At 43.4% G+C, this 18,681-nt stretch overlaps 1 protein-coding gene across 4 annotated transcripts; it reads right to left on the reverse strand.

The window, feature by feature from the left end:
• Positions 1-623: 623 nt before the first annotated feature.
• Positions 624-17,687, reverse strand: LOC146644675 (ATP-dependent 6-phosphofructokinase, muscle type-like). Of its 4 annotated transcripts, none has more exons than XM_085394995.1 (23): positions 17,407-17,687; positions 15,619-15,739; positions 14,600-14,673; positions 14,375-14,452; positions 9,710-9,899; positions 8,950-9,115; positions 8,735-8,779; positions 8,304-8,412; positions 8,114-8,209; positions 7,930-8,022; positions 7,065-7,190; positions 6,898-6,962; positions 6,482-6,545; positions 6,228-6,374; positions 5,168-5,238; positions 5,010-5,097; positions 4,744-4,896; positions 4,484-4,648; positions 4,224-4,285; positions 3,593-3,704; positions 3,398-3,497; positions 1,858-1,963; positions 624-1,768 (listed from the first exon to the last, which is right to left on the reverse strand). In XM_085394995.1, exons 2-23 carry the CDS (start codon positions 15,707-15,709, stop codon positions 1,627-1,629), a joined length of 2,343 nt encoding a protein of 780 aa, XP_085251121.1. In that variant the 5' UTR covers positions 15,710-15,739; positions 17,407-17,687; the 3' UTR covers positions 624-1,626. The 4 variants fall into 4 exon arrangements, with proteins under 4 accessions (XP_085251121.1, XP_085251120.1, XP_085251122.1 ...); XM_085394994.1 differs by having other exon boundaries at positions 15,619-15,902; XM_085394996.1 differs by lacking the exons at positions 15,619-15,739; positions 17,407-17,687 and having other exon boundaries at positions 14,581-14,641.
• Positions 17,688-18,681: the final 994 nt, after the last annotated feature.

An 18,681-nucleotide genomic window follows, 5' to 3' on the forward strand; every position in this document is an offset into this window, starting at 1 on the left:
AGTTTCACACAGGGAACTGCTGCTCACTTATATTTTCTCTTTTTCAGACCATTATCTGGAAACCATAGACATGTGATCAGCAATTCTTGACATACACAGCCCCACACAAACAACCACATCACATTTAACCTCCTAGGACCTTGTGTCCACATATGTGGACATCACATTTTGGATTGTCTAGACCTAAAAACACTAATATTTCTCTACAAGTGCCTGATATCCACTTAGGAGGACATTCTACTGCCACTGTTCTATCAAAATTTAAAACAAATGTCCTCATATGTGGATCTCATTTTTGTCAGAAATAAAAATGAGGTTAAAAAAAAAGATCTGGCAATTCTTTGTTTTTACATTCATGAGGTCCCAATATGCCCAAATATCAAAGAAATATTAAAAATGCATGCCATGGAAGAGCTCAAGTCTTAGGAGGTTAAAGTTGCTTCTCTGGCTGATTAGCTATTTATGTTAAAAAGCAGTTAAATGTGTGTACTTAAAAAAGTGGCGAGCGAGTAGGCCAGGGTTCTATAAATCACTATATAAATTTGTTCTTTTCAAGTCTACGTATCATCACAGCGATATGGGAATTTCAGCAAAACCATAAATTAGTAAGTGCCTCAAAAGAATAAGTCAGTAAACAAAGCTTTTATTAACATGTTATAACATTTGTTACCAGAAAATTTACCAAAATTTATTGAAAACAAATAAAACAAAACAAAGGCTGCTTCAGTTGTAGTCACAGTTCTTCGTTAAACATAGGTAATCTCTTTTTGTTATGGCTTTTTCTACATACATTTATTTTTATGACAAACCCATACAAACAGAGCTTATTCAGAGAATAATATATCTGTGTTTGAATATGTGCAGAGGATATTTAAACAGATCGCTATGAGTCCATCTTTAGCTGCACCCAGCTCAAGTATTGTTCAAAATCAGGATAAAGAAAAGGAGGCTGAATGTGTACCGATGGATCACGTTATTATAGCTGGCTGCTTTTACCAGACATCAATGGTTTTCAATTGGGGTTCAAAATTTTCGGGGGCAAGAACCTCTTGGAGTAAAGGACGTTTTCTAAAGATTTGTGATTGAGGCTTACTAATTCAGATGCATTAGGTGTAATTATATCAGCGCTTCCAGTGACCTAAAATTCATACGTATAGGTGTAACGGGTACAATTTACTATGGCTACAAGGAAAAACAAAACAAAAACACTAAATGACGTCTAGATGATCATCAGGTCACGCAGTTGCTAAATATGTAAACTTTTAATCACTGTGTTCGCTGTATGGGTTTTGATCAGACACCATTTCCAAAATAGAGTGTAAATTAAAAATTAGTCTGCTAGTTTCTCTGGACAGATCACATTAATTGGCATTAATCACCAACAACACAGTGTTTTGGGGGGATTATCAGTCATCTTTAATGGCTTGTTTTCTTCTGCACTGTGTATTCAGGAAAAGCTTTTCAGGATGAGGAGGGCTACAAAGAGGAAGCAAACAATCAGGACAGGAAAGATAGCAGCTCTTTTACTGAGGCAGACAGATGGTTAAACAAGAAAACACAAGTTTGTTTATGGAAAAGAACAAAATCCCCCTGTCCAACTGCGTACTAACAGGGAGCAGATGGCGTCTACTTCCCAAGAAAGCTACTCTTCTTGATCACATGCTCCAAGTCGGCGTGTTCAGAGGTGTCCAGTTTGATGTCATATTTAGCCAAGATCTTCATGATGGGCCTGATTTTCAGCCACCACTGTATCTTAGGGATGCGGCGCCTGCAACAGATGGGAGGGATCATTCACTCGGATGCTTGTTATTGTACTTATATTCTTACAACATGTGAGCTCGAAAATATATATCATACTCAAAATCTGTGTCTTCCTTCAATTCAGCGAGAGGTTGGAAGGTGAGTGCCCTTTTTCTCATTCCCAGCACGCAAGCGGAGTCTGCTGTGTTAGCAAAGATACGACCTAAAAGCCCCAAAGACAAACTGATTAACTAATTCATGATTCACATTCCACATGACTTACTGAAAGGAATATTCATAACATATGATTATGTATGAAAAATGTACATTTAGAATGACAAAACATGACGTAGATCTGCTACACGATTGTTGTCAATGTTTGGCTCGGCCACTTGGAAGCTTTTACATATTAGAGCATTGAACGTAAAAACAATCATCTGGTCTTCAGCAGCTTTAAAAACAGCACCCTTTTCAGTTTCTGTGAACAATTTCACAGTTTCATTGTTTATTTAACCAAAACTAAATTAAAAAGCAGAAGCATTGTTTGAAAAACTAAAGCTCACCCCGTTGTACAGCAGTTTTATGTATCACTGTATCAGTCTTTCTAATGTCCACATATTTATGGCAGCTCTGGACCTTGACTAGACTATTGCACCACCTTGATTCTTTTCTTTTCCAGCTATTGTGTTGTAGATTAGCTGGTGTGACTGAGATCATTGTCCTGTTGTGCGAGCTAGTTTCAGCCCAGCTTTAGCTGTCACACAGATGGCCTCACATTTAACTGTAGAATACTTCAATAGAGAGGTGCCCTGATCCTGTGGCTGCAAAACAAGCTGAAATCACCACCGTGCTTGACCGCTGATATGAAGTGTCTCTTCTGACCAAACACAGCACTGGGTATTATGGCCAAATATCTCCCTCTTTGGTCATGTCTTTCAAAAGGACATTGTTCTAGGGGTTTTGTGGTTTGTTTAGAAGCAATTTTGCAAATCCAAGTCATCATTTAACGTGCTAACTGAGGCCTATAGAGTCTGAAATGTAGCACTTGGGTTTTTTGCAGTTTCTCTGAGGATTGCATGGTCTGACCTTGGGGTGAATTTGCTGGAACATCCACTCATGGAAATACTGGGAGCTTTTCTGAGTGATCTCCACTGGAGAGCAATCCTCACTGTAGAATGATGGACTTTATCTGACTGATGGGCAGCAGCAGTTGCTCCTCTAACAGCTCTGCTGATGTCTTTCCTCCTTGGCGTCATGTTAACACACATTTGAATGCTGCAGAGCAGAAAACTGCCAAAAGCTCTGCTTTTATAGAAGTGCTCACACTTAAAGATGATCAGTTAATCAAGTGCAAGATTGGCAGCAACTGGCTGCTATTTACCTTCTTTTTCACACATTTGTCAAATAAATCCCAAGATGATGTAACAGGTCATGAGTTGCTGTTTATCGTATGTTTTATTAACCAAATTTTAAGGTTAATTTTGATATGTACAGACTTATAACTGACAGAAGGTGTACTTTTTCTTTGCTATGACTTTACAACATGAAATTAACTCTACATATAAATATATCAGATTCAAGAAACTTTACTTCAAAACTTTAAACAACGGCATATTTCATCATATATAACACAGAGTTTGGCTTTAAGTGCACATACCATGCCTATAGCACTCCTTCAGTTTGTCAGTAAGCCACAGAACTGCCTTGGCACCCATCTTTGTGCCAAAGTTTCTGTCGAAGGGTGTAGGAGTGCCACCCTGCAGTTGGTAGAGGACACGCAGTTAGAATAAATCACAGAAAAATGAGGAGCAAACCAATTATTGCGTTTGGACATTTCCCCTCATGAACACACCTGCTGCATGTGTCCAAGGACATTCTTACGGCAGTCAAAGATGCCTTTTCCCTCCTCTGAGTACAGGTTGAAGATGAAATCAGTCGTGTAGTTGGAATTGCAGCTTTCATTCCTTTTGAACAATGAACAGTAAATTATTCTGCTGTTGCCTGAAAATAAATGGACTTTTATCTGGTTTCAGAGCATGAATTATGGGTCCTGTTCACAGCAGACATTGTAAAGGTGTAATAATGGCTCATTTGAATTCAACTATGACAGTGAGCCAATCAAACTAGAGCAGATAAATAAAATTCTTTACTAGTTTTATTATTTAAACCGTCACTTTCCTATTTTGAAATGACATGCTTTCAGTTAAAATTGCCTGTTGTATAAAAGAACTCGTCTCCTGGGTTCTTATTGTTTTGAATATCCTGAGTTTTTGGTGTTTGTACTACAGAAAATTGAAGCACTCGCTGTGAGTTTGTGATTGATGCTCTGCTAAATCAGTGATTCACAATGACTAGAGGGTTACAACAACTGGATATTCCGAAGATTTACTCAGTAGCAGTTAACCAGATTACTGGTTTTATACCAGGTATTTACCTTCTTCCTGTTGCACTTCATTTCTTTTCCCTGCCAGAACAAAACCTACCTGAGCACCAGACCTCTCTTCACTGTTGTCTTCATCTTCTCCACCATGTGCTGGACGTTCGCCTGTGAGCAAAAGTTCACCTAATTACTTTTCAGACTCCATAAACTTTAAAGACAGAAAACTGAAACCAAAAGAGTGCAACACAACGAATTCATTATGTTTCTGTCCTCAGGAAGAAACTGCCCTCTTAAGACAGTCACTTCAAGCAATGAACTCACACTTGATGGCCATGCCCTCTTCTTCACCGACTTTCAGCTCACCTCCAGATCTTTAATGTCGAATTTTTCCTCAAAGATGTAAGCGGCATCAGCCCCAGCAGCCAGACCTGCCATGGTGGCTAAGTAGCCACAGTATCCACCCATAGTCTCAACGATAAACACGCGGCGCTTGGTGCCTGCTGCAGACTGCTTGATCCTGTCACAGGTCTGCAGAGAAACAAACCAGAAAGTAAAAGATAAACTGCTTCCTTTTTAATTTATGTTTGTGCATGTGCATATATATTTGCTGTTCAGCCACTAACGGAGGTGATGGTGTTCAGGGCAGTGTCAGCGCCGATGCTAAAGTCAGAGCCAGGGACGTTGTTGGATACGGTGGCAGGGATAACCACAATGGGAATGCACATTTCCTCATATTTCTCCCTAGCCTGCACCAGCTCAAGGCCTCCAACATACGCCTGCAGCAAAAGAGGAGACGCAGATTCATTTTTTTTTCTGTGCTTCTAGTTTCAGGAACTTCTGCTCACTTTGAATGAGCAGAAGAGAAACAAAGCCTTCTGCCACTTCTTACCTCAAAGCCGCCAATGATCACCAAAGCGTGGATGTTGAATTTGGCGATGTTCTGGCTGATCTCCTCCAACCTTTTGCCTGGAAGAGTTCTTCGGGAATACAGGATACATGTTTATTTTCCAAATATAAAATCAAAGAAACAAAAATGCATATTTTTACCTCTTGGTGCCCAACATTGAACCTCCTTTTCCAGTCCAGCCACTCACAGAAGTCCAGATAATGGGCTCGATCTGTAGTGAACAGGAAGATCTAACTGAGCTTATATAATAAAAGTAAAACACTTATAACTATTGGAAGACAAAGTACAGTACTCACACATGAAAGCAATGACTTACTTGAATTATTTGAAAGCATGTATCTGCATTTGACCCCACCCAATAAAAACAGAAGAGAAGCAGAGGTCTTTTATTTTGAAAGGCCCGTTTTTGTTTTTTTTTTCTTTACGTGACACATAGATGCAAAAAGGGCTTCAATGGGAATAGCTCCAATTTCATGGGTACAGGGGCGTTTATATTGCTCCCAATATAAATTCCGAGCTAATCAACTGAACAACAACTGAACCAACTAATGCCACACACACACGCACACACACACACACACACGCACACGCACACGCACACACACACTGAGTCCAGTCAGCAACTTCTCTCTCTCTCTGATGCTACAAGCAAGAACACTGGTTGTTAATAACAGCAGTTAACAACAACAACAACAATGTAGGGATATTTTTTTAAATCCTTCTCCTCACATACATAATCAGGCCCCATAATTATCCTACAAGAGCAGTTTATTCTCAGACTGGGGGCTTATTTGTGATTCTTGGAGTATTTAAAAGTAGAATGGGAGGCCGAGCCCTTAGTTTTCAGGCCCTCTTCTGTGGAACCACCTCCCAGTTTGGTGGTGCTCATTAAAGTACACATTGATCTTTCTTCTAACATGTGTTTTCAGTGCTTTGTTAGCCTTTTTATGTCTTGCATGTATGTCGCCATTCATACTTAATATCTTGCCATTGTGACCACCACGTGTGATAACATAACAGTTGTCGTCGCTGTTTGATGGATGTTTTATGCTCATATTTTTTGATCTGACAGGGAACAAAACACCAGAGGCAACAAAAAGCAGTTCTAGTCTTCGTAACCGAAGTAGGAAGAAGATTCTTGCACGTGTGACACTGGTTCTCTGGTTTAAAAGGATAACAGATTACCAAAAAAATTATTACCTGTCCTTGAGCCAGACCGTCGAAACCTTCATGGACTGCCAGCATGGAGTGACCCTGGATGATGCCCATCCTCACCGCTGCACGCACGGCAGCGTTCATACCAGCACAGGGGGCGCCGATATTCATAATGGCCACATTGATGTTACTCTGCCAGCGACAGATGGACACAATGAGACAGCTGAAGGTCCTTAAACATGATTCAGTAACAACAGGGAGTCAGGACGAGTCTGGTTTAGAAGGTGAAGGTCGCTCACCTTAGTATCTGGAGGATTGATGTGAGCCAGCAGCTTGTACGTATTCCAGTTGTTTTCAAAACTCCTACACATCATAAAGGAGGGTTAGTGGGTTATTAGCTAGATTAAAAATACGGCTCAGCTGTTAGACTTTTACAGTGTTTAGTCAGAATAAACAATATAAAATTATTGTAGTCAGTATTTTAATGATTTTTCCTTTTTGTTATTAGGCATTACTTAATATTTAAATGGTATTGCAAGTTTTACTTTAAAGTTTTTTAATTGATTGCATGTGCCATCTAATGTCTAATTTGTTCAGCCCACAGAGCAGATGACATTGGCAGAGCCTGAAGCTGCACAATTCAGGCTCCATAGTTATGCAAAGTTAGTCGATCACTTAAATGTTTTATTGCTAATACTCTCTGTGAAACACGTACTTTCCTCTGAGCTTGATGGCATCGTCAAATCTGCCCTGAGCCATGGCAGCAGTCACTTCTTTTGTCTGTAAAGCGTAAAGTCATTGTAGTGTTAGTGGATATCCCTCAGAACAGGCAAAGCAACACACTAATCATCTTTTTCCTTGGGTGAAAATACTCTGACGTACCACTTGCACGCACTCCATGAGCGGCAATCTGACGGCTTGATTCCCCGACAGGGTGACCACACAGGCGGGAGTGTCTGGGGTGGCCTCCAGCAATGCCATCACCGCCTCCACTCCCATTCTGCTGCCCTAGAGTAAACCAACAGAGCCAGTTCACCAGAGGGTGTACTACGAAGAAAGTTCAACACAGCTAGGCTTTCTTTCCGTTAGCTTTCTTGACCCAGTTCAGCCCTTCAGGCTTCGTTCATGCGCATCTAATAAAAACAGGTGCTTCGCGGATTATATGACTCTTCTGTATAAAATGATCCCTATGAGCGTCACCTACTCCACTCACAGATGTTATCAGATGATGATAATGAAATGGTGACTACAAATATATAAAGATAAAAAGATAAAATATTACAGTAAAATGTAAACACACTGTTACAAATAAGACAGGAAATTAATGCTGCAGAAAACTGTTAATGTGGTGATTTAGTGCACAGAGGAGTAAAATAATTCAAGTTTATTTTTTTTGCAGACTGCACCCTCTGTACAACTTGTACATATAAAACAGGTTCTCCTAGCAGAGACTCTATATCCTGCTTTATATGCTGTAAATAAAAGAAATGTATTAAAAATGTTGCATTTCCAGAGGATTTTAAACCTTCTCCAGACCAGGTTACGTGTTCAAGGTAAGTTGCCATGGTGATTTAGCCATTTAAAAGCTACTTTTTTAAAGAAACTCAGACTTTTAGCTCATTATGGTTTACTACTCCATTAATTCTTACTTCATAGTACACTCCTCAGGAGTCAGGAGCCTCAGTAGAGGCAGAAGTAGAGCTGTGTACTGTGTGGATTCTACTCTGCGTTTTACTGGGACACTCACCAGGATTCTGTCGAAGGCAGAGGGTGTTCCTCCTCTCTGCACGTGTCCAAGAACAGTGGTGCGGGTATCAAAGCCGAGTCTGTCAGTTACCAACTGGACACAAACAAATCCAGCTCTTTGTTCAGTATACTGTCAGCATAGCTTACAATAATACTCGCACAATAGTAAGAACCATACAGCTTACCTTTTTGATCTGGTCAGATGTAATTGGTTTGCCATCCTTGCACATCGCGCCCTCGGCCACAATGATCACATTTAGTCGAGATCCACGGGCTCTTTGCTAAAGTAAAAAAATAATAATAATAACAGAGATAAAAGTACAAATATGCATGCAAAGAGAGGATGTGGGTATCTTCAAATGAAGAAACACTTACGTCTGACAGCCTCCTGCACAAGTGGTCCTCCCAGCCATCATCTGGCGGCATCTCGGGAATGAACACCCAGTCAGCTCCACAGGCGAGAGCCGTCACCAGGGCCAGGTAACTGCACGCATGTGTGCAAACACAAACGGTTAAGCAGCCTGATTCATAGACGTAGCCACAGGAACATGTTTTTTCGGCTGTACTTTTAAATCACAAAACCTCTTTGACAGTCACAAGATCCCACCAGTCCACTGACACAAACAATACAGAGGCATTCAGGTCATTTGTGCACCAGCATCATATTAATAAGAAGACTGTAACTGGAGAGAGTTCGTTATGTTATGCACTGTAACTACTTGTTGCACACATGAATGAGAATAAATAAGTCACGCAAATATAATAGTCTCTCAGTCTAATGACACACACACAGATAGAGTACTGACCCACAGTGTCTGCCCATCACTTCCAGGATAAATGTCCTCTGGTGGCTGTGGATTTTGAAAAAAATGAATATGCAGAATCAGTATATCCACTATAAACTGACAGGCATAAGAAAGGCGATACGTCCATTTTTTTCTAGAGTTTTCTACCTGTACATATGTGCAAACTATTAATTTGGTTGACAGATTCACTTTTTGAATGCACAGTGGGGTCTGACCTCTGTGCAGTCGTGGTGATGGCATCCACCACCTCAATGATGCGGTGCAGTGCCGAGTCAGTACCGATGGTCATGTCAGTGCCGCAGAAGTCATTGTCGATTGAGCCGACCATGCCAACAATATTGAGGTGGGACGATTTCTTAGCTTCTTCCTCAGTGATCTTACCTGCAGACATGATACATAATCTGATGATACAAACATTGGTTTGTTTGTTTTTATCCCCCTTTTTAATTTTCATGGTTTTCATTAGGCGAATGCAGCTATGTTTAGCGCCGTTTGTCCAAGACAAATTTCCAAGTGGAACAATAAAGTTTATTCTTATCTTTCTTTCTTGCAGCCTCAGACGCACAGGCCTAGAGACTGGTTGTCAACCCCTTGGTATCTACTGGTTGCTAGGGTAAAATGCTTATTGCCAACCACATAGTGAGTGGAAAAAAATGTAAAATTCAGTTATTTAGCCCTTACTGGAGCTTGTATGAGTTGTGTGACTGAGGCTTTAACTTATAAATTTAAACTTTATGCAGCATTTTGGAAACGTCCCCAAATTTAGTTTTTAGTGGTCAAAACAAAGCACACCACTGTATATTCCTAGTGAATGCACATGCTTTTCATTATTTTCCCCTACCCCGTCTTTTTGTGATGAATTAGAAGCTAATCTTGGAAGAGAGACGAGGACAGACAGATTTAGTCAGACACAAAAAGACGAGGCTGAAAGATTTGACACATTCACGATTCTCGCAGCCTCGTTTGTCTCTTTACCTGCTCGGACCAGATCAACCAGCAGCCCGCTCCACTCGGTCCTGAACTCGTTGGCTCCCGTCAGACTGCCGTCTCCACCGATTACACACAGGTTGGTGATGCCCAGCTTCACCAGGTTGCAGGCGGCCTTCATACGACCGTCTCTGGTTCTGAAGTCCTTGCAGCGAGCGCTGCCGATGACAGTACCACCCTAACACAGGAAGAGGAGAAGCTTTTATAACTGGCTTTGAAAACGTTAATGCAGCATTGACAGACAATTAACCCAACAGTGTTTTCCATAACAGTTAGATATCATCGGGTCAGCTTTATAACAGCTCATTAGGGTGGCCTGGATTCCCATGGAGTGAGGTTGCATCACGAGTAAAGACGATATCTTAGAAATCTGCCGCAGCCTCTGCTGCCACTCACACACACTTCATAAATGTCAGTGTGTCACTCCTTGCCAGACTGCTGTATTTAGACAAATAACTATGAATGATGCCGTTCAGTATTACCACGATCCTTAAATCACAGGGCAGAGTCACTTGTTTAATGTCATCACTCAGCTTGTTGTGATATCAGAAGCATTTACAGAAGCATCCATTTGTTACCACAAACCCACTTCCATAGAAGTTGCGATGCTGCAAAAAAAAGGTAAATAAAAACAGAATCCACTGATTAGAAAATCTCATAAATGCATATTTTATTCACAATAGAACACAGAAAATATATCAGATGTTTAAAGTGGGAAAATTTTATATTTTAAGAAAAATATTAGCTCATTTTGAATTTGATGACAGCAAAGCATGTCAGAAAAGTTGGGACAGGATCAAGTTTACCACTGTGTGGCATTCCCTCTTCTTTTAACAACAGTCTGCAAACATCTGGGAACTGAGACCAGCTGGGGAACCTCTGGGAGAGGAAAGTTGTCCCGCTCTTGTCTGACATAGGATTGTAGCTGCTGGAACATTTTTCCACAATTTGTAGATGCAGTGTTTTGCAGATTAGTCAGACTGAGGCTGACAAACTCCCTCCTTCATTTTTTAGGTATGTATCTGCTTCCTTTTGTTATCAGCATAAACATTGATTGTAATTAGAAACTCAACTTAGGATCCTCCCCTCCTGGAATCGCTACCTTATCGTGGTGGAGGGGTTTGTGTGTCACAGGGATCCCAGGGGCTATGTTGTCTGGGGGCTTTTGCCCCCTGGTAGTGTCTCCCATGGCAAATTGGCCCTGGGTGAGGGACCAGACAAAGAGCGATTCATAAGACCCTTATGAAAAAGACACCGAGGGAACAGTTTACCCTGCCCGGGATAGGGTTACCGGGGCCCCGCCCTGGAGCCAGGCCCGGGGAGGGTGCCCGAGGGCGAGCGTCTGGTGGCCGGGCCTTAGTCCATGGGGCCCGGCCGGGCACAGCCCGAAGAGGAGACATGGGCCCATCCTCCCGCAGGCCCACCACCCGCAGGAGGCGCCATAGGGGTCGGGTGCATTGTGTGCCGGGTGGCGGCCAGGAGCGGAGGCCCTGGCGGACTGACCCCTGGCTGCCAAGACTGGCAATAGGGACATGGAATGTCACCTCTCTGGTGGGGAAGGAGCCTGAGTTAGTGCGTGAGGTTGAGAGGTACCGGCTAGATATAGTCGGGCTTACCTCTACACATGGCTCGGGCTCTGGAACCAGTCTCCTGGAGAGGGGCTGGACTCTGTCTCAGTCTGGAGTTGCCCCTGGTGAGAGGCGGCGGGCTGGGGTGGGTATCCTAGTATCCCCTCGGCTTGCTGCTGGTACGTTGGGGTTTTTCCCGGTGGACGAGAGGGTTTGTTCCCTGCGCCTTAGGGTCGGGGAACGGGTCCTGACTGTCATCTGCGCGTATGCGCCAAGTGGCAGTTCAGAGTACCCAGCCTTCTTAGAGTCCCTGGGCGGGGTGCTGGAGGGTGCTCCACCTGGAGACTCTGTTGTCCTGCTGGGAGACTTCAATGCTCACGTGGGTAACGACAGCGAGACCTGGAGGGGCGTGATTGGGAGGAACGGCCTCCCTGATCTGAACCCGAGCGGTGCTTTGTTATTGGACTTCTGTGCTAATCACAGTTTGGCCATAACGAACACCCTGTTCGAACATAAGAGTGTCCATAAGTGCACGTGGCACCAGGACGCTCTAGGCCGTAGGTCGATGATCGATTTTGTAATCGTATCAGCAGACCTGCGACCATATGTTCTGGACACTCGGGTAAAGAGAGGGGCTGAGCTGTCAACTGATCACCACCTGGTGGTGAGTTGGATCAGGTGGCGGGGGAAGACGCTGGACAGACCTGGTGCACCTAAACGCGTAGTGAGGGTGTACTGGGAACGTCTAGCAGAGGCCCCAGTCCGCGAGATCTTCAACGCACACCTCCGGCAGAGCTTCAACAGCATTCCGAGGGAGACTGGGGACATTGAGTCCGAATGGACCATGTTCAGCGTCTCCATTGCCGAAGCTGCTGCATTGAGCTGCGGCCGCAAGGTGGTTGGTGCCTGCCGTGGTGGTAATCCCCGAACCAAATGGTGGACACCAGAGGTGAAGGGAGCCACCAGGCTGAAGAAGGAGTCCTATCGGGCTTGGTTAGCCTGTGGGACTCCGGAGGCAGCCGACAGGTATCGACAGGCCAAGCGGAATGCGGCTCGGGCAGTGGCTGAAGCAAAAACTCGGGTGTGGGAGGAGTTCGGAGAGGCCATGGAAAAAGACTTTCGGACTGCCTCGAAGAGATTCTGGCAAACCGTCAGACGTCTCAGGAGGGGAAAGCGGTGCTCTACCTGCACTGTGCATAGTGCTGGCGGAGCGCTGCTGACGTCGACTGAGAAAATTGTCAGGCGGTGGAAGGAATACTTCGAGGACCTCCTTAATCCCACTGACACGTCTTCCGAGGAGGAAGCAGAGTCTGGGGATGAGGGGAATGACCCGCCAATTTCCGGGGGCGAGGTCACTGAGGCAGTTAAACAACTCCTTGGTGGCAGAGCTCCTGGTGTTGATGAGGTCCGCCCCGAGTTCCTGAAGGCTCTGGACGTTGTAGGGCTGTCCTGGTTGACACGCCTCTGCAATGTTGCGTGGAGATCAGGGGCAGTACCTGTGGACTGGCAGACCGGGGTGGTGGTCCCCATCTTTAAGAAAGGGGACCGGAGGGTGTGTTCCAACTACAGGGGGATCACACTCCTCAGCCTCCCTGGGAAAGTCTATGCCAGGGTGCTGGAAAGGAGAGTTCGTCCGTTAGTCGAACCTCGGATACAGGAGGAACAATGCGGTTTTCGTCCTGGTCGCAGAACACTGGACCAGCTCTTTATCCTCTTGAGGATACTTGAGGGTGCATGGGAGTTTGCCCAACCAGTCTACATGTGTTTTGTGGACTTGGAGAAGGCATTCGACCGTGTCCCTCGGGGTGTCCTGTGGGAGGTGTTGCGGGAATATGGGGTGTCTGGCCCATTGCTACGGGCCATTCGATCCCTATACAACCGTTGCAAGAGCTTGGTTCGCATTGCCGGCAATAAGTCGGACTCGTTCCCGGTGGGTGATGGGCTCCGCCAGGGCTGCCCTTTGTCTCCGGTTCTGTTCATAATTTTTATGGACAGGATTTCTAGGCGCAGCCAAGTGGCGGAGGGCTTTCGCTTTGGTGGCCTCAGAATCTCATCTCTGATTTTTGCAGATGATGTGGTTCTGTTGGCTTCATCGGGTGAAGGCCTCCAGCTCGCACTGGAACGGTTCGCAGCCGAGTGTGAAGCAGCGGGAATGATGATCAGCACCTCCAAATCTGAGGCCATGGTTCTCAGCCGGAAAAGGGTGGAGTGCCCACTCCGGGTCGGGGATGAGTTCCTGCCCCAAGTGGAGGAGTTCAAGTATCTCGGGGTCTTGTTCGCGAGTGATGGGAGAAGGGAGCCGGAGATCGACAGACAGATTGGGGCTGCAGCTGCAGTAATGCGGAAGCTGCACCGGTCCGTCGTGGTGAAGAGGGAGCTGAGTGTAAAAGCGAAGCTCTCAATTTACCGGTCGATCTACGTCCCTACCCTCACCTATGGCCACGAGCTGTGGGTAGTGACCGAAAGAACGAGATCGCGGATACAAGCGGCAGAAATGAGCTTCCTCCGAAGGGTGGCTGGCCTCTCCCTTGGAGATAGGGTGAGAAGTTCGGCCATCCGGGAGGGGCTCAGAGTAGAGCAGCTGCTGCTCCACATCGAAAGGAGCCAGCTGAGGTGGTTCGGGCATCTGACAAGGATGCCCCCTGGGCGCCTCCTGGGTGAGGTGTTCCAGGCATGTCCCACCGGGAGGAGGCCCCGGGGCAGACCCAGGACACGCTGGAGAGATTATATCTCTCGGCTGGCCTGGGAACGCCTTGGTATTCCCCCGGATAAGCTGGAGGAGGTGGCTGGGGAGAGGGAGGTCTGGGCCTCTTTGCTTAGGCTGCTGCCCCCGCGACCCAGCCCCGGACAAAGCGGATGAAGATGGATGGATGGATGGACTTAGGATCCTAAAAACTGACAAAAGATGAACCGATCAGAATGAATTTTGGCCTGTTAATTGTTGATTTCTTTGTCAAGGGTGACTCTTTAAATATTAATCCTTAACATAGAAATGAGCCTACAATATATATTAAAAAAGGCATTTTTAATAGTCTTCTCCATGGTACAATAAATACGGGTCTTTATTCAGCTGTATATCACTCACCAGCTGAAGCATCATAGACACACTCTCCCATGTAGCGAGACAAATGTTTTCTCCTCCATCCACCAGGCCCTGGTAGCCCTACAACACATGACAACATACACCGTCAGGCCTGAGCTGATGGCCTCTGTCATGACTTTAACAGGAAACTCTCTCCTATGTGTCTCCATCTTATATTTAATTGCTGTATTCTGATGCCAACATGTCACCTGTATGCCGCTCAAATACCTCATGGACAAAGTAGACTTTGGCTCCAGTGTAGATGCCGACTCTGACTGTGGCTCTCACGGCTGCATTCATGCCTAAAAACACACAAATGATCTGATCTGTGATGACTGAACATTTCAAACTTTCTATCAAATATCACCCGAACACTGTCGGGCCTTATCTTAACCTTTAAGTGACTTAGTGTGCACACAGGCACATGTCAAGCCAAGAATAGCCATAAGGGAAAAGTGCATCTTGTGCATAATCTTGGCACACTAAAGGCCACTGTGGGACTTTGTGTTGTGGCTGTTGGCATGTTGCAGCTCTTGTTTCAATAGACAGCAGCTGTGGTTGGGGGTGTTTCTCTTGTCCATACCAGAAAAAGGTCACTGCCACTAAGATTAGCTCCAAATATGTAAAATAAGGGAACACACAAGGGGAAGAAGAGGCAGATAAAGCTCCAGAAGGATTCACAGGAGAAGCAAAACAAAAAATAGAGAGAAAGAGAAAAGTTTTTAATTAGTGTTTCATATTCACTGTGATCCTCACGTAGTCCACATTATTCTACTTGAATAAAAGCAATGATAATAACACCTTGGACTTGAACCTTTAAACAATCTGAGTTCATCCAGTTTTAACCCCCACCACACTTCTACTCTGAGACATTACGAGCAGTGTAACATTAGGCATTGATGGTGGAGTTAATCCAAGATGTAATCCTCCTATCATGTTCTGGACTTCAAATGGCACTTGCAGCCAAAACTCCGTCGGCCTCTGACAGCTGTCATTCAGCACTGGAAAAAATGTTGCTAGCCCTTTATATTCTCTGGCTTCTGATCTTATTTAAAATGCTGTGCAGTGAGAGCATAAAATGATACTCTATTAGCATCCACGAGACAAAGAGAAACTAGGACTTCAACAGCTTGCTGGGATTCAGTGATCAGACACATCAGGAGAAGATGCTGTCTGATCGTTCTTCTACCCTCCACTGAGAATCATTTTATGCTCAAAATAAAGCAAAGCCTCATTCCTCTGCTTACCCTGAGCGTCTCCTCCTGACGTCAGCACGGCGATGGATCGTCCGACCCCCATCTTTGTGGGGTCCACGGTTGGTTGGAGGTCCTCAGACATGTTTCCAGAGGGACCGGGCAGACAGGTGGCCTTGATGAGAGGGGGGAAAGAAAAGTAGAGTGCTCTTCCTTCACTGTCTTCTCATGGGAGCCCGAGTAAATCCACTGGTTTTATAGACTACTGTTCCTGATCCTGCCCCCTTCCACCGCTCACTCACACAGCTCGACTAAATATAATCGGGTGCAGGGATCACCTGCAATAAACAGCAAGAGAGAAAAACACTGCACGTGGCAGGAAACGGTTTGACTACAAAAAATAAAAAAGTACCCACACACCTACTTAGTTGCTCAATCCAAAATACTACCAACCTGTTTTAATTTGACTAGCTAAGCTGGAAGACACACCCAGGCCTGACTGGTAACAGCCCTGTTCAGTAAACAGACTTTTTTCAAAAGGACGCCCTTTAGACAACTTCTGGTGAGAAGTTCTCACCAGTAGCACATTGTGACAAAAATCACAGGGATTTCTGAGTGACTGGGGGAAGCTTTATTTAAAATAATCAGTCTATGAAAGGTTACAAAGACATTTGTAAGGCACTGAGACCCTCCACATGCCCACAGTAAGAGGCATTAGGGCCCCTCCATCTAAGATCATCATGGGCCTCCTGCTCGCCCATCTCTGATGAGCCTAAAACGTTGTGGTCCAAAGTTTGAATGTATATATCACTCAATGTTTAAACATAAATATCTCAAAAATCATTTAAGATGAAAGCCTGAAATTTTTACTGATTTGTATAATAAAAGTGAATCAGGATTCATGTTCAAACATTACCTCAGATTTAATCGTGCAAAAACAAAAGGAGTTCTGAAATGTATACAAAGCTAAACCTTAAACGGAAATATTATAAAGGTTCAAATTTATGAGAAAAAAAAACATTTTAAGACAAATCATAGGTGTGTGAGCAGAAAATGACCTAAAAATCGGAATATTTGAGACAGACCAACCCATTGTCTACAAACAGCAGGCAAAGTTACCAAAGTTCCCCCAAAAGCAAGACAACAACAAGTGACCATCAAAGGGTCCCTCAGGCCTCTCTCACCTTAGCGAAGGTCAGTGTTTATGACTCTACTATCTGCAGCAAGAAGAAAACCACTGCCAGCTATCTGACTTTATGACTCAGTACACTTTTGAGTGTTTGGAGGACGTGGGGGGTCCCGACCCCCACCAAACACAGAATCCCCCAAAAGAAAACATGCATGGAGGTGGAGGTTATCCGTCGTGGGGGTGCTTTGCTGCTTCTATTCAACATGCCACGTTGAGGGAAACATGTGGGTCGTCAAGCGAGACAATAGACCCAACCCCATGAATAAATGCCTCAGAGATGAAACTGTTTAGGAATAAAATCAGAGTTTCTGACTGGTCCAATACAAGTGTGGACATGAAACACACACAAGAAGTAGCATGCTTGCAAATTCTCCAAACAGCTTTTCTGCACAGTGAGACAGCATGGTCACAGATCTCATCTCACATTATGCTTAGTTGCACCTGATGCTTATTAAACTACTTGATTTTTGATGACTTTAGTTTTTGCTTTAAAAAACGAAAACTAAATAAATAAAAAATACGCACATCATTCATTTCTCATCAGTTTTCTCAAAAGCATCTATATAACAGAAAAGCTCTTCAAATAAAGCCTCGCTAAACTGTAAAGGCACAAAAACTTTTCCCCAAACCCGACAAAACTTTAATCAGAATACCTGTGGAGAAGTTAGTTTCAGAATAAAAGTGGTTTGGTCCGATGTTCGCGCAGCTCGCTTTTTGTTTCCTGAGAGCCAAAAATGGAAAAAAAAAAAAAAAAAAAAAAAAAGAGAGAGAGAGAGTTTTTTTTTTTCGTTTTAAAGCGAGAAGGAAAATTCAGGGCCGGCTTTTGTCTTTGTCGTCAATAACGACAAACCGAAAACAAGAAATCAAAATTATCAAAAAGGACCAATTTGTGCTTTGGGGGTATTTGTGTTTCGCTTAGAAGAATGGAAAGAAGAAAAAAATGTAAGGAACGTGACCCGGAAGTAGAAGTCTATACCTCAAATAAAAGCGCACGGGTTAGAATTTGCTTTCAGGTAAACCAAGATTTTATTTATTTATTTATTTATTTTTAACTTATATAAAAAAAAAGTTGTCTTTTAGCAAAACGTTTCAAATATGCTCTTATTTATTTATGCAGCATGATTTAAAAGCATAATTATATTAGCTGCGTGGAGCGATGACCCTCAATTGGTATGGAGTGGCAAGAGTGCCAAAATGAAATAACAAAAATACATCGTAGAAAACATTCATTTAAATAATTATTGAAATTATTTTTAAATAATTATTTAAATAATTATTTACACTGTGACTTGAATGCATCTTACATTTGTAGATTGTACTGCTTTAAATTTGTCTCAAAACCCCATGTGGTCATGCAACGTGCCTGTAAGTGCGTATAAAGCGATTCGTCCACATATATTTAAGGCTTTGTAACTGAGTGAAAGATGTTAGGTGTGGTTTTAGACAGTTGTACACACAGAAAGAATTTTGAAATGAGAAATGATCAGATTCATGAGCTGAACTGAATACATTGTGCATAGATTTTTTCAGGTTTGGATGTACATTTGTAAAATAGTTTTACTTGTGAAGCATGAGCGCGTGAGCCCTCAAAATACACAAAAATCACTGTACGCATGAATAAATATTTAATAATATTTGAATGAAATGAAATGAAACTAGCAGAGAACAGACCTACTTATTTGTCTTTTTAAAACATATATCATGTATCTGGCAAGATGTTTAAGAATAAAAGGTCCATTAATGTGTAATGATTTGGAAAGGACATAAACACTGGACTAATTATGAAAAAGGCATTAAAAAATATGGTACACCAGTATATCAAATAATATTGTTTCATCAACAGAATGTTCTGTAGATTTCTCTGTAAAGCATTATACATTTACACATAATTCTCACAGCTAGAGTTTAGAATTAAGCTGGATCGATAT

The sequence above is a fragment of the Rhamphochromis longiceps genome, linkage group LG20 (assembly GCF_057381845.1).
Source record: "Rhamphochromis longiceps isolate RC_006_pf linkage group LG20, R_longiceps_female_GT1.1, whole genome shotgun sequence".
Lineage (NCBI taxonomy): Eukaryota > Metazoa > Chordata > Actinopteri > Cichliformes > Cichlidae > Rhamphochromis > Rhamphochromis longiceps.

Coding starts and splice junctions, on each gene's coding strand:
- LOC146644675 (XM_085394995.1), bottom strand. CDS start 15,709: ATGTCTGAGGACCTCCAACCAACCGTGGACCCCACAAAGATGGGGGTC. Junction 8,413..8,734: donor GTGATGGGCAGACACTGTGG/GTCAGTACTCTA, acceptor ACATGCGTGCAG/TTACCTGGCCCTGGTGACGG. Junction 4,649..4,743: donor CCCTGAACACCATCACCTCC/GTTAGTGGCTGA, acceptor GTTTCTCTGCAG/ACCTGTGACAGGATCAAGCA.